We start from the raw sequence: 15,732 nt of genomic DNA, 5'->3' as shown, positions 1-15,732 counted from the left end.
TTCACCATATGGGCGTCACTGCCTTAACGTACATGCTGCAGCAGGGCAGAGCCCCAGGGGAGAATAAACAGCATCTGAAGAGCCAGGAGCAGGCACTGACCTCAAGTTCAAGGTTGATGGAGGCAATGTTGGAGGAGCTGGATAAGGAGAGCCCAGCACACAGGGCCAGGAGCGGGAGACAGGCAGGGGGTGCTGAAAGCGCTGCAGATCCCAAAGAACAGACTGGACGTGGCTGCAGCCTGCATGCTCCCTCTTACATGCACAAAGCACTTCAGGAAAACAGAACTCAAAAATGGAAACTTGGCATCTGCAGAAAGCCACAGGAGCAGCAGAGAGGCTCGCTCAGCAGGTGGCCAGAGCTAAGAACAACGTCTCCTTTGTGCAGGCTCCTGACAACACAGCAGTCCCCACATTGCCTCACGCCTGCCAGCTGCTTGTATGCGCTGTATTGAGCTGTCAACACGGCCCTGCCGGCACTACCCAGCAAGGGTAGGGTAGGGCAGATGCACTTCAGCAACAGACCAAACCACCACAGGAAAGCATTAATTTAACTGCGGTCCTCGCCTACTACCTAGTTTGCCCACTGCTCAATAGCAACATAAAATATTAACAAGCCTTTAGGTCCAAAACTGCTGTTTATGGTCTTTCTTCTATCGGCAAGAGTCCTTCAGCACAGCAAGGAGCAGTCTGCATTTAACAAACCTGAGCATAATGTTTGCTCAGTTGTATTTACATTATCCTCCATTCACTCATGGAAACACTGCAAGTGATCTGGCAGGTCTTGTGGCCAAAGGTTTCTGTGAGTAACAGGCAAGTCACTCCAGGTCTCAGGCCCTGGGGATTTCTGTTACTCACTGGATTTGGAAGTGTACCCCAGGACACAGCCTGTCCAGCACACAGCTGGCAGGAAAGGAGAGAGAACGCAAAAGAAGAAAAACCAGGTATGTTCAACGTGAGCTAAGAATTCAAAATGCTTTGAAAGGAGAAAAACAGAATAGAAAAGTATTTTAAAACTTCAATAAACGATACCCCAACTTGAGTTTGACAGGTAATGTGACAGATTCCCACAAAACACCACAAAAATAAATAGGCGTTTCTGAGCAATCAGGTCCCTAAAGTATTATAAGGGACAAAAGCAGAAACCATCCCTTCAAGGAAGGTGGGGAAGCCTGATCAGAGACCGATTTGGCTAGGGCATGACGTCTTCAGGCAACAAAGGCAAAAATTACCTCCAAGGGAAACAGATTAAATAGTCTCTCCTAAGAATCTACTTTCTGCTACGGTACGCTGACTTAAAATACCACTGACTATATTAATTCAGTATAATTATGCTTTAGTTTTACAGGTGGCAGGGAAATGCCCTCCCTCCAGTGATGCAATTAAGAACTTGTGACCAGGGACTCCAGGGGAAGCAGGAGCCGAGGCGAGAGCTCTGCTGTCAGGGGACCCTCCACATACACAGTGCAAACTGGCTGTACAGGACAAGCACACAAAGGGTCACAAAGCCAAAACCAGCTCGGTTGCATGCCTTGCATCTGCTGTGGCTTTGCTCAGCAGTTGCTTTCATCTCTCCATCCACACTTAAGCCCTGGAAAGTACAAATTAGAAGACAGTAATCCCTTTTTTAGTATCGGAGACCAGCGTCATCTGTAACTCTGCTTTGCCACCTAAAGACAAAGCACAACTTGTCTTTGCAAGCCTTTCCAGTCCTATCATTACTCCCTGTGTTGGACTAGGAATGAAGAGCACTGGCCAAGTGCACAAACGTTTTCTCAGCAGGGCAACCAAGGAGTAAATCTCACTTACGTCTGACCCGAAGTAAGGAAACTCTTTTCAGCATCAAATACTAATATACCCAATTAAAATCTGCTATTATGCTACTTCTGTGGCTAGGTCAATGCCTGACAGGTCAACGAGGCAAAACATGACACTACACAGGAAGTAAAAATCTCAAATATATTTAAGGACAAATTATGATCAGTATGACTTTTGGCCAGTCATACAGAGCTAATGTTTTAAAAATCCAATGGGAAGTCACACAGAAAAACAACTGATACCAGCTCAGTGTGAAGGATGTAAAAGCAGCATTTTCCTTGCACAGTTTGCCGTGCTCTGCTCTGCCTTAAGCTGGGAAATAGGGAGGGAGTGGTTTCAGTACCAGATTCTACAGAATAGGGCTGGTATAGCAGAGAAGGAAGAGGGCAATAAAGATCCTTTCACCTCATTTTTCAATACACTGAAGTGTTCTGTCAAATCAACAAACAAGCTTAAGAAAAAAAAACAAAACACAAAAAAACCCCAGATAAGCAATAGTGTCTCAAAATGTAACAAATGTCACTCATTGAAACTCAACTGTTTATAAAGATTTTAAGTCAGTTTTACAGGGCTTGCTTTGATCCTAACAGCAATAAAAAACATCCTTTATGGAAGGAAAAAAAAACCAACCCAAAACATTCCCATACAGCTCCATCTGCTCCCACTGAAAGGATGTTTCAGCAGCAGTCAAACGTCTGGGCTGGCTTCCAGATATAACACAAATGGCCAGGCCTCTTTTGTTCTCAGAAAGGATGAGCTCCAACTATCAGACCCCACTCTTACGCGCTGCCCAGGCCAATCCATAGCATGTTGCTCCCAGGTGAGCTAGCAATGCTCACTTATCCTTTCCCCCCCACACTCAGTTCAGGCCTGCGTGACAGCGCAGTCCCTGCCCTGGAAAGGCCAGATACCAGTGCCACAGCTAAGCTTCCAGGTGCTTAGTGATCCTGCGAATTTTCTCCTTCCTGTTCCTGTTTCCATGTTTTTTCCATGGCTTTCCTACCACATTCCCAGGATTGGGTGTAGTCACAGGCACGAGGCCACTGCCAGGCCGGTATCCCATTGCAGCCCGGACCCCTTTCATCAGCGCACGAACGTTCTCCTGGAAAAACGAGACATAATCACTGATGAGAAGATATTTAACAAGGTACTGCGATACTTCAATAAAACCAGACACAGGCAAGCTCAAACCCATCAAGACCTGCTCAGCCCCCAGCTCCAGAGCTGCAGGAAAGGTCATGCCACACAGGCGAGTCAAAGCCTGCCAGCACGCTCCAGTTCTGTCTACAGCCATGCCTTGCTGTGCCAGGTCCTCAGCGTCTACCACTGCAAGCATAGGCAGAGCGTTGACGAGACACTGAGCTCCGACAGACATGAGCTATGGCACTAGGATTGATTCTCACAGTCTCTGCTTTGCATACAACAAATTGTCTTTGGAAATAAATCTGACATCTGTGAAAGCCAGAGACTAAAATAACTTGCTTAAGTCTGGAGCGTGGGTAGTACTGCTGGGGCTCACAGCCCGTGCCAGCACTTTGGGCAGCCAGAGAGAGAGTCTGGTAATCCCAAAAATTCTTTTCAGGTCATAGTTTTCTGAAACAGCTCACTGTTTTTTTTGAAAAGAGCCTGAGTTTTTGGTTTCAAAATGTGTGACTACCTTTAGCTGTGCTGAAATAAATACTGTTCATACCCAGCTAACCAAAAGAATGGATCATGCTATCTATGACCCATTCTCTTCGCTGCTAAACACCCTGTTCTGATCTTTGTCAGGTATGCAGACTTAATCAGTTATGGATTTGACATTTCATTACAAGTCTATTAAATTTCTTCAGTAGCGTAGGGGCAAAACAGATACCTGTGGGACCTACCAAGAAGCATACAAGTTTAAGAAAGAGTCCCACTTTCCACTTCATTTTGAGATTTCTCCATTAGATTTTAAATCGGTTTGTGTTCTTTTCATCTGACTTCAGGTTCTGAGTTAAAACAACCATGTAACTAAATCAGCTGTCTTAAAAATAAGCTTATCACATCCCCTAGATATGATGTCTCAAGACAGGAAAGTTAGTTTGAAAGACCTGTTAATCCAAAACCATGTTCCTGGACAGCTGCTACGTCACGTCACCCTCCTCCTTGTCTTTCTTCCCAGTCACTCTCCTGTTTACTCAAGATTGATGTTAGGCCCATAATGACAAGAGTCACCCCACTGACCTTTTACAGAGTCAGCTATGTGCAACTTATTAACTATCTTTCAGTCACCTAGCACATTCCCAGTGATTTAGGAGATAATAAAAAGAACAGAGAACTGTTGGGTAGGAATTACATGCGGATCCTGTAGCATCTAACACCATTAACTCAACCCAGTACTCCTCCATCCTCAAAGCTATTTTTTCCAGTAACTATGACACAACAGCATTGCAGTAAAAACTCCTAGAATAAATCTCTTCCAGAACTTACCTGGTGGAAAAATGTTTTGTCCACCACATTTTCAATTTGTTTGGCTTTGGTATGCTTCTCAGGCTTCGCCTGTTCACCAGCCTGCACTGTTCTGCTCTCTGGGCATCTCTGACGCTGGTGCTGAAAATCATCTGGGTTGATGCCAGGGGGTGGATGGCAATATAAAAGCTTCCCCTGTGAAAGTAATGGGATACAGTTATTACCAAAAACCTCAGAGACAGACTCAAGAGAGGAAAGAAAACAACTCCAAACCTAAGAAGGGCCCTGAAAGTCCAGGGGCTTACACTGGCAGACTATCAGTACACTTTATTTCTCCTCCCATGCAACAACTGGCTTGACTTCTAAGCTAAAGTACTGTTCCACCTCTACTTCAAAGCCATTTCCAGCTGCAATGCGCAGCTGCATGCAAGACAGCAAAAAACTCTCCGGAATACTGGAGGATCCTATTAATACTCAACAATAAGTTGCCGAGAGGTGTTGTAGAAGCATGCAGTATTACAACACTCAGAACTATAGTCCTTAGTGCCAAATACTGGTCCAACCATACAACATGAGTTCATTTCCTGAATATCTGCTGCCTGTTTTAGGGATATAATTTATTTAGCTAGCACCATATTTAAGCAATCATCTTTTTAAGATTAAGCAGCTTGAGAAATCCCATTAATTCTTTTAAAACACAAAAAGAGCCCAATATAAAAAGCATTTTGATATACAGTGATTGTATCCAGAGAAAGAATTCACTTTCTTGTGCTACTTCATGCTCCCATGAAACCTTCAATTCACCTCCTAGCAGGAAATAAAACCCAGATGTAGGAAGCACTTACACTGACATAGTCTTTTAACACATATCGAGCTGATCTCGGCTGGTCTGGCTGTCCATGAGCTGTCATAAAGCCTCTCATATCTGAAAGACAAATCCAAAGCACATTCTGTATCAGTACAACAAGAGAGTTCATACATTCTTCTGTGCTGCCCAACTGCACATTTGTATCCTTTCTCAAAACAACTCCCTTAGAAAGAGGCTTCTGTTGGGGAGAGCAGGGGAAAAAGGGAACACTGCTGACTGCAGAGGTACTGCAGAAACATCCTAACCCAAAAATAATGATGAGAGCTGACATCTCCCTGCCACCGGAAAACCTGCTGTTTTGGTTTTTTTTGTTGTTTTAAGGCCAGAGAAGATTAACTGCATCACAGAATCAGACAAGGGAAATCAACTATGTCTTGAATTAAACTTTCACTGCGCTCTTCAAAGTCTATGGGAAGTATCTAAAAGGACAACAGCACAACACTACACAGACTGGCAGGTCATTTCATCAACATCCTCAACACAATCACTACATCTGTCAGACAAAACTGGAAAAGTACCACTGTAACAGACATGCGAGATTAGCTGTTAACAAAGGCCCTTCCTGAGAGGAGGGCAAGTCCTAATGGGGAACTTCAACGCATGACAAACCTAACTAGGGTCCAACTTTACAAAACTTTTCCTAAGGCTGTGTTCAGGACCACGCACACAGCAGAGGCAATAGGTCTTAAAGGAATCATCACTCACATCCATACGCTGTCAGCAGCTCTTCAGCTGTGGGCTTTCGATCTGGATCCTCATCTTCCCTTGGCCTTATGATACTTATTCCATAAGTTGCTTCCAAAATGTTTCGTGGGATATGTTGGCAAACGTAAGCTAGTGAAGGAAACCACCTGGTGATTTTCAGCTACACAAGTAATCTTGCCCTAAAAACTCCAAGAGCACACATTCAGAATGACTTTTGGATTTTGTCGCAAATCAGAAAAATAATCAAAGTCTGACAATACGCCAAGCTGGAAACGAGGTGGGTTAAGACCAACACAGGAGGGCCGTCTTATCCAACATGCGCCCCCACTGCCCTCAGCACATGAGCACGTGTGCCCCTAGCAGGGCTGGAACATGCTACATTGCATATTCCAGATCCAACGTTTGCAATCACTCTCATAAACCCCGTGCAAAGGATATTAGAGAAATAGGTGGGACATGGTCCCTCATCTGGTCTATGGGCAGAATTCCAGAACAAATCATTTCTGCCTTGGTAGAGACGAAAGATGGCATCACCAAACCAGGGCAATCACAAAGGCACAGGCCAGGCTCCACATACAGGGTCTACGCAATAAATTAGTTCACCAAGGCAAGTCAGTGTCCATGGAGGAAAAAGGAACAGGAAAAAAAAAAAAAGTCAAATGCACAGATGAAACATAGATGCAAATGTGAATAAGCAGAAATTCTACTAAGAGACATCTGCCCTGCTGGTCCCAGCCAATGAATTAAGGAAATCTGTTGTGGAAGACAGCAGCACTTCCAAAGCTCATAAATAAGGTATCCAGATGGGGGCAACAAGATCTTCAGCTCTCCAATCTGATGGGAGAGAAGCACACACTCCAGAAACCTGTGTTGGACCTTTTGAAACAGATAGCAGATTGTACAAGTCCCACAATGCTCATGATAGCACTGGAGTTGCTACTTCAAAATTAAAAGCTTGATCAATACGAAAATGGCAGCGTAACTGGACTTATTCACAGCAATGACTGTGGACAAGAAGGACAGTTTGACAGCTTGACATGAATTATGCAGAGGAGCACTCACTTTTCAGAGGCTCTCTCCTCATGACTGGTGTTGAAAAAAGAAGGGCCAAGCTATGTAAATAAAATCAGGAGGTGAAAAATATCTCCCATTGCAAAGCAGCTCTCATGAGTGACTCTCAAACTGGAGCAAGCATTTGGAAGCAAGAACTGAAGTTCTAAAATTATAACTATCAAGCCCACCCCTCTCCATCCTACTCTGCCAGGCAGAGTTCAGGTTGGTAAAAAAGTTCTCAGTAAGTCCACATGGCTGCAACTAGTTCGTAATGAAGGTCTTGTCCACTGGGAAAAAAAAAAAATAGTAAAGAGATCAATACTCTGTTAGTAATACCTGAAAGTGTTTTGTGTGGCCTGGTGTAGCAGACACTGACACCTTCTTATTTCCAAGGATTGTGTTGATGGTTGAACTTTTGCCAACATTAGGGTAACCCACCTAGATGACAAAATGGAATGGTGACAGTGGTATCAGACAGGGCAGCAGAACTCTGACAAAAGTTTAGTTTGTATACTAAAAGTATATAAGCGTATACTAAAAAAAAAATAAGGCAAGCAGCAGGGAACACTGAGCTCCAGGAACTTTAGAATTAATCTTTGCACAAAATCCTCAGTCATTTGTGCTTGCTAGTTTTTTTACCCTTATAGGAAGCCAGTCTACAGGAGAAAATTTTTCCCATGGAAGGCATATGGAATTAAAATTCAGATTAAACAAGTTCCTTTAAGCACAAAGTCCAACTCACCAGCCCAACATTTACTTCCCCATCCTTCACCCTTGGTCCATTGTGCATGGTTTTGAATATCTCCAGCAGCTCATTTCTCTGCACCAGATGGCTGAAGTTCCTGATGTTCCTGTTCTGCTCCTGCGCTACATGCTGCACTGCAGCACCATCAGCCCTGCTTTCCATCCTCTCTGGAGCAATAACATTTACTTTGTCCCCACCTTCATCTTCAGAACAGGTTTGCCAGGCCTCCTCTTCATCATCTTCACAGTCTTCATATTCATCACTACTTTCACCACCACTAACCAGAACTTGGTTTACAGTTCGCAAAGCACTGCCTGTGGATGTGCTTTCTGCACTGTCTTGTGCCGTGTCATCTTCTTGACTGGAGATTTCATCTTCAGAATCACTCAGATCCTCTGCTACTTCTTCAGTGTCTAGGACCTGTGTGAACAGTATTTCAGGGTGAAATGCAAAGACAACACTAAGTCTTGCTGTTGACTGCAGTTGCTGCAGCACAGTCAACTGTTTCCATCAGCCAGATGCCAAGGACTGATAATTCACTGCTTACATCACACAGACTTTTTAAGAGGTCTTAAGTAGGATGTAGAAATAACTAGCCTGCTTTAGGAGAATGAAAAAAGCATTCCAAGCAGGATTATTAACTTCATTGTAAAGTCGTTACAGGTTTCTCCCCAGAAGCACAACCCTGAATGCACACGCACCCCCAGCATCCTTACACAAGCAGTAGCAGAGCTCATTATTTTTAATTATCAAGTATTCCTAGTAATAGGAGTGAAAGTAAATTTTTCAAAGTGTTCAAAACAAAGCCATTTTGCTTCATGTTTAAATATTTCATTAAAATAACGTCAAGATGTCTTGTCTTCCGTCCAAGTCTCTACATTTCTTCCCTGCAAACAGTTCACATTCAAAGAGAAAGATCTTTTCATAACAATAGTATTTTGACCTTTCTTTCCAAAAAAGAAAACAGAACGCTCTCAGCCTCACTTCCAAATTAACCTGTAAAAACACTTTATCCAAGGACTGCAAACCAGCTGGACAGACCAGGTATTCTTGGAAGGAGATACGGGATATTCCATAGCTAAATAGCTGTAACAGGTGAACCCAGTAAAATTTGCAAGCGGCATCTATTGTTAACATGTAACTTGGGGCAGCAGCACAGTTTGTTCCACTGGACAAAGAAAGGCTCTCTGATATTTTAGGTTCTTTAAGAAACACCTCCCCTGCCTGGGAGAGAAAAATACTCAGTATGGATAACCACGTCCCTCACAGCATCCCTGTTGGAAAGGATTGCAGTTCTTTCAGCGAGTTAAGTTTACAACCAGATCTACAAGGGCTGTTTCTACAGCTATTCAGCAGCAGCCTCAAGGAACAAAGTTACATTCTAGCTCAGTATTATTTATCAAGTCATTAGCCTTGAAAGAGAAATTACAAGCACTACAGTGACTGAAGGGTGTACCACTTTGTTCACCATTTTATTCTCCTCACTATTGTCTCTGAATTGGTCATTAAAATGTTTTATAGCCGCACAGGTCCTTAGAATAATCCTTCCCTGAAACAAGGATTGTGCCTTTCCTAGAAATCACAAGCACAACTGCAAAGCAAGCTCTCAAAGGCAGCCAGCACATACCCAGTTTGAACGGTTCATCTACAGTACCTTTCCTTCTCCAGACAGCCGCTTGCACTCTGCCAGAGCTGACCAGAATACCACCTTAATGCCCGCTTTCTCAAAGAACTGTGCCCAGGCAGCCCGCTGCTCCTCACTCAGCAAGTCTGCTTTGTTTATCAGGATCATGTTCTCCTTGTCATTGCTGACTTCCTTAACATAACTTTCCTGAAGAAAAAACAAGAGAAGGATCAGTTCCTACTCCAGCTTGGACGACTCCTCCCTCCAAGGTGATATAAGAGCGGCAAGACAAGTTACGCCATCCAGCTCCACATGAGTGTAAAGCTTACTGTCCCCTGGGCTAGATGGAACTGGTGTTTAGCAGACAGCTACAAGAACAGATTGGAGCATACAACTACTGCAATACAGGTTGTTTCTGGCCACATGCACTAACACCTTGCCTGCTCAGAGCTACGAAGTATTAATCAGCACCTCAAGGAAGGAACTCAAGATCTATTTGAGCAATTTCATCTCTCTTGCACACAATGCTCTATAGTTTACCATTACAAAGCTATCGTCAATAATTTTTGATCCTTTGCTTTCAGTGCTGTAATTCTCACCCATTTTTATCCCACTGTGCTTCTAAATAGAACAATTCCTTTAAGTATGGACACTTCTAGTGAGTAATGAGTATTAATATAGTATCTGCAATACAGCGTCTGCAGAACTGCCTCTAAATCCATGACACTGTGTGAAGTATCAAAAAAAATCGAAGAAAAATAATTTGATGGCAGAATACTTGCATAAATAAATAAGATATTCAGTTAGACACAACAGTAGCACAGCTTCAAGGTGGCTGAATGTGTTAAAAAATAAATCATATAAACTAAGAAATAAAATTAAAACAAGATTCAAAAAAGTGGTTTACTTACCAGATCTGGGCATCTAAACAGAAGGGGGTTTCTAGCATCTACTATCTGGACTACGATATCACTGCAAAAATAAAAGAAAGCCCGTAAAGTACTGTTTCTTACCTTGCCTCAAAGAAAGCACCAAGGCACAGCACATTACTCATCTTTAGGTTTTGCTTGGATTTGTAATGGTTTTAACTGTATTATCCTACTAAGTACCTTTACTGAATAAACAAAGCGTCTCTGTGTCTCACGTGCCCCAACAGAGCCACGCGTATGCTACAAGCCAGTATTGCTGGACAGTTATTTCTGTCCCACTTGGCCAATTCTCCTGTACAGCCAGCACCCCTTTTAGGGGAAAGGAAGCAGGTGAGTTTTACCAATTCATCTACCCTCCAGAAATGCTCAACAGGCAAGAACCAAAGTAGTGGTATTCTATCCTTTACAATGTTACTAAAAAACCTGTGATAACACAACTTTGTCTATTCTCATCCCCAGACTGCAGTGAGGAAGAAGAGGTGGTTTTGCTTCTGGAAACTGTTGTCCTCTTCGCACAGAGCAAGATGTACAAAGCCTCCCACAAATGGAGGAGGCTTCAGATGCTTCAGGTTCAAAGCATTTGCTATCAGGCGTTTTCAGAATTTCCTTTGTGCCCTTCTTGTCACACAAATCATAAATCAGTGAAAGAATAGTCTTACATTCTAGTAAAACACGTTGCTCCACGATGCAAGCAAGGCCTTGCAAGCGTGCTCTTAGAAAACGCTTCCAAATCCAGATACCAGGTCGCCACCACGTATATGAGCAAGTCTCATCAGTTCTACATGCAAATTAAAAGCACTGGCTTCGGATACCAGAGGCATCCATGCTTCTTTTTCAAGAGGGGGCGGGCAGCAGGAAATTTAACTACAGCCTCTTTCACTAGAATTTCTCCAGGGAGGTAATTTAAAATACTGGTTGCCATGTACTGACTGTGTTTGACGAGAATTTCTGTTAACTCAGGACAGCTTCAGAACACCACAGGTTGAATGGAAGAATTTCAAGCCTCGCCAGGCAGTTGGTTACATGTTTTAAAAAAAAAATATAATAAAAATCAATAAACTCCCCAAGGGAGTCATTTAATAAGCCACATGGGTAGAAAGAGGTACTGAACGATTACAGAAACTCAAATATCAGTATGAAAGCTGACACCATGGTACTGGGAGGGGATACAGAGAAGTTACTGAATCACACTGCTGGGAGCTAGTCTGAAGCAAACGCAAGAAAAAGCTGACAACAGATCATATTATCTGGTAAGGTAAGGGACTGGATGACTTTTCCGTTTGATTCTGAGACAGCATCCTCACCCTACATGAAATAAAAAGCTCCAAGAGCAGAAAGGCATTAATAACACATTCCAGCCACATCAAAACACACAATACACTCACGCTACACATCCTGATACCCTATAGTGGATGCTCCTGACCTAGCTCTCTCCCGGCCAAAGGCCCAGCAGCACCCAGTACAAAGCCACTTCTGTGAAAGGACCAGCTCCCCATGACCTCACTGGTGAAGTATTTTTCAATTTTAGGACAATCAGACGAGATGATCTCAAACTTAATTACTAGTGAAATTAAATGCCCCAGTTAGATTAACATAGCAGACAGTACTCCTATTGTATTACAGCTCGGCAGAGCAAACAAAGCTATTTCTGTGATGACATGCTGTTGTCTTTTATGCACTGCTGCAATCTCTCTGCATGGCAAGCGGCCAAGGACCAAGAGGCTCTTTCTTTCCCAAGATTATTTAGTTGATGTCCCTTGCCTCCTGCTCCTGAACGTCAGGCTGTAGGCGGGGTTGAGAAAGAGGGGAAAGGGTTAATTTTGGCAAAAGACTTCAAAGATACATTCTCAAAAGAGGCCAAGAGCAACAGCATCTGAAGAACCATCAGAGACTCAAGTGAACCTGCAGAATCATACTGAGAGCTAGAGTGTACCACTAAGCAGCTGCCCTTCTTCTCATCACATTCTGATCACTTGAAAACAAGATCACTTTGGTGCTGATAACAGAGCATTACTAACTGTTTTTCCCATGCTCAAACACTTGAAGCTTGACTCAAAAGCTTCAATTTGGGAAAACACATTAAACGTTACTTTCTAAAAGTGGATGGTGATAAACTTTACCTTCTTTCAATGACTCTCCAAAGCTGACGCCAAAATTCCAAGTTTCGTTCAAATGGGGTTAGAATTAACTTTTTTTCTTCCTCAAGGCTAAGGCAAAACAGAAAAAAGACGTCATACTTGGCCCACGTCAGGCAATAAGCACACCACCAGTTCTTCCTTACATCCAGGAGGCTTCAGTTTCAGAGAAAACGATCAAGTCCGACTCATACGTAGGTACTATTTCTGCTGCTTTGGCAAACAGATCAAGCACGTGGGTAAACTGGTATTAGTGGTACTGGTTCAGCACTGACTTAATGGCTCCTGATCATGCCAATGAAGAAATGGTAAATGACGGGAAGAGCAAAAACTCATCAAAAGTATGCCCGTTACATTTCAGAGCCACAATAATAGATCACAGAAGTTATCTCAAATGCCAGAAGTTATTACTCAATCAAGTACCACCTGGAAAAAATAACTAATTTGGGGATGGTACTTGAAATGACTATACAACCCTTGACCTGCTGTTACCACTGCTTGAACAACTTTACTCAGGGCAAGCGTGAGTTTGCAGGGTATGAACAAATACCACCTACTCTCCAGGCGAGCAGATGCAGTGCCAGACCTGCACAAGCTGCTGTATGCAGGCCAGCAGCACCACATTCTATTCAGAGCAGCACTGTTGCTCTTAGAGAACACATTCACCACTCCTCCACTTGACAGGCAAAAGCAGAACATCACACTCCATCCTGAAGAATGTTAACTGTAACCACTACAAGAGCACACACGCACAAGACAGCTTTGCTGAGCTCACCACAAGGATATGACTTGGACGTCCAGCCTTCCGGAATGCATACAGGGAGCTACTGATGTTAATCTTATTGGTCCAGCAAGGATAAATACAACCCACTGCTTCCTCTGTCTCCAAATGCTACCATCTACTTACCCCTACACAACTGGCATACTCACTGGGCAAGCTGTCGCCTCCATTCAAGAAAGCTCTCCCTCTCAGCTTGCTTCAAGTCCTCCGCACTGGTTGTCCTATCCCAACGGGGCCTGTAACAAGCACATTTTGGAGTAAGTGGTCAGGTGTAGCAGTTAGACCACCTACGTTACTGCAAAAAACACCCATAAAGCACACAGGCACCACACATTCAGCTACACAGAGATGCTTATAGTTCAGACGTGCATGCACTTACTTTCAGCAGCTTTAAGTACACCTTTTTTACTTGTTCCTTTTGAACTCCACTAGCTGACAGAGCACTATCCTACACACACACTAGATCTCACAAAACTGTTTCCTGGAGCTGAGATTTGTAGGGCATTTAAGATGGGGTACTCATTCCTCTGTCCACTACACAGAGAGCTCTGGAAAGGCTTACTAGGTGGCCTGGGTGCACCAGCTCCAGCAGTGCCAGGCTTTGAGCAGGAAACCCACACAATCAGGACAGATGCGTGCTGGCAGCACCCACATGGCAGGGCAGGCACCTGTGCTGCACCTTACAGCAGGCCCATGCAGGATAGGCATCAGCTTCCCCAAAACAGGGTATTGACGAAGCTGAGGGCTGTCCCCAGGCTTGCAACCACCGAAGGGCTGAGCCCACTCACCAGAGCGGGATCCTGGCCCGGCCCTACAGGACTCACCGCCGTGGGATGCGCAGGAACTGCTGGTTCTCCTCATGCAGCTGCCGGACACGCTGGGTCTCCTGGGCTGTGAGCAGGCCCGTGCGGCTCTGGGCAGACACGATCTGGATGTTCAGACGCTCTGCGGGAAGAGAGAAACAGCCGTCCAAAGCCAGCTGCCCCATGCCTGCCTGCGCCCAGCCCTGCAGGCCCCTGCCGCCCCAGCCCATCCTGCCGGCCCCCAGCCCCAGCTCAGGACCCCAGCCGCCATCCCCTGGACGCCCACCTGGCCAACCCCACCGCCAGCCCCAGACTTACTCCCACGCCCGCGTCCCAGAACCGGTCCTGGCACTCCCCAGCCCCGGGACCCCCTCCCCAGCCCCGGGACCCCCCGCCCCGTGGCCCCACGGCGCCCCCGGGCCCAGCCGCCGCCCAGGACCCGGCCCCTCACCGGCCACGAAGCGGGTCCCGGCCAGCTCGGCCGTAGCCAGGAACTCCTCCAGCGGGCTCTGCTCGGGCGCCGACCGCAGCTCCGGGCCGCGCTCGTCGCCCACCTCGCAGGCGTGCAGCTGCCGGGACAAGACGCCGCCGTCAGCCCGGGCCGTCCCGGCCCCTCACCGCGGCCCGGCCGCCCCGGTCCCCCCGTCCTACCCATGAGGAGGCGCCGCGGCGCTCCAACCCGCGCTGCCGCTGCAGGCTGCGGCCCAGCCCCGCGCCGCGCTTCTTGCCCATGCCGCCGCCGGAGCCGGAAGTGGTTCAGGCTGCCGCCCCGCTTCCGGCGCCCCGCCGGGCTCCTCCGCCGCGCCCCGCCTGCCGCGGAGCAGCGTTCCGGGCCGGCGGGTTCCGCCGCGGCTCCGCGCTCCCCGCGCCCGCCGCCGGGCGGCGCCCTGAGGCTCCGTGCCCCCGCTCCGTCCCTCCGCTCCGTCCCTCCGTCGTGCGCCCGCGGCCCGCCCGGCCGGCATTCACCCACACGCTGCCCGGCCCGGCCTCCCGTCCGCCAGCACCCACGTACATCCCACCTCCGTCCCCACGCTGCCCCGTCTGTCCCTCCATCCCTCCCCACGCTGCCCCGTCTGTCCCTCCATCCCTCCCCGTGGTGCTCAGCACAGACACGGCCCCTCTGACCTCCCCAAGCCCAGCTCTAACCCTCAGTCCCGCAGCCCCGCCAGCCCCGCCACCAGGCCCTAGCCAAGCCCAGGGCACGTCGGCCAGCGCCCCAGGCCCAGGCTGCGCAGGCGGCCTGGCAGAGGGGCAGCGGCCGGGCCCGACGGAGCCCACGGTGGTGCTGGTGGTGGGGCCGGTTTCGCTCGGCTCGGCCTGGCACAGATGCTATCTCCGGGACACAGCCAACCCCGGCAGCGAGGCGTGCGAAACCCTGTCCCGGCAGCTGGTGATGGGGGCAGGGGTTTGTGTGTCCCTCCAGGGAAAGCCACAGGCTCTCAGGGCTGCGGTTGCCCCGTGCCCTGCAACAAACCCCGCCGAGCGCGGGATCCCCGTCCCCAGTCTCCATCATCCCGACAGAGCGAGTGCTGCATGCGAGGAATGACAGCGACAGAGGGATCTTGGATGCGGCGGTGGAAGGTGTGCTATGAGGCAGCTGCCAAAATCTAGCCAGGGTCCAGGCATCCCTGCAGGATGGAGGACGCTGAGCACCCAGCCAGGGAACCATCCAACGGGTTTTGGCAGCAGCCACTGCAGCCGGTCCAGGTCAAGATGGGAGAGAAGGTTAAATTAATAAACAACCCGACCTGTTCTTGCACAGCGAACTGATTTATGAACCATTTATCCTTTATGGGTGTTGAGTCGAGGCCAGACATTTTTGACTATAACTCTGTAATGTG

General features: G+C 47.0%; 1 protein-coding gene across 1 annotated transcript; it reads right to left on the bottom strand.

Annotated features, from left to right (window-relative positions):
• Positions 1–2,341: 2,341 nt before the first annotated feature.
• LSG1 (large 60S subunit nuclear export GTPase 1) lies at positions 2,342–14,684 on the bottom strand. Its single transcript, XM_055817318.1, has 14 exons — positions 14,543–14,684; positions 14,343–14,460; positions 13,913–14,033; positions 13,238–13,324; positions 12,293–12,379; positions 10,155–10,215; positions 9,274–9,450; positions 7,617–8,039; positions 7,211–7,312; positions 6,260–6,403; positions 5,822–5,945; positions 5,094–5,173; positions 4,270–4,443; positions 2,342–2,917 (listed from the first exon to the last, which is right to left on the bottom strand). Exons 1-14 carry the CDS (start codon positions 14,621–14,623, stop codon positions 2,738–2,740), a joined length of 1,959 nt encoding a protein of 652 aa, XP_055673293.1. The 5' UTR covers positions 14,624–14,684; the 3' UTR covers positions 2,342–2,737.
• Positions 14,685–15,732: the final 1,048 nt, after the last annotated feature.

Source organism: Falco peregrinus, chromosome 12, assembly GCF_023634155.1.
Source record: "Falco peregrinus isolate bFalPer1 chromosome 12, bFalPer1.pri, whole genome shotgun sequence".
In the NCBI taxonomy this organism is placed as follows: Eukaryota; Metazoa; Chordata; class Aves; order Falconiformes; family Falconidae; genus Falco; species Falco peregrinus.
This window is presented reverse-complemented; position numbering and strand designations above follow the sequence as displayed.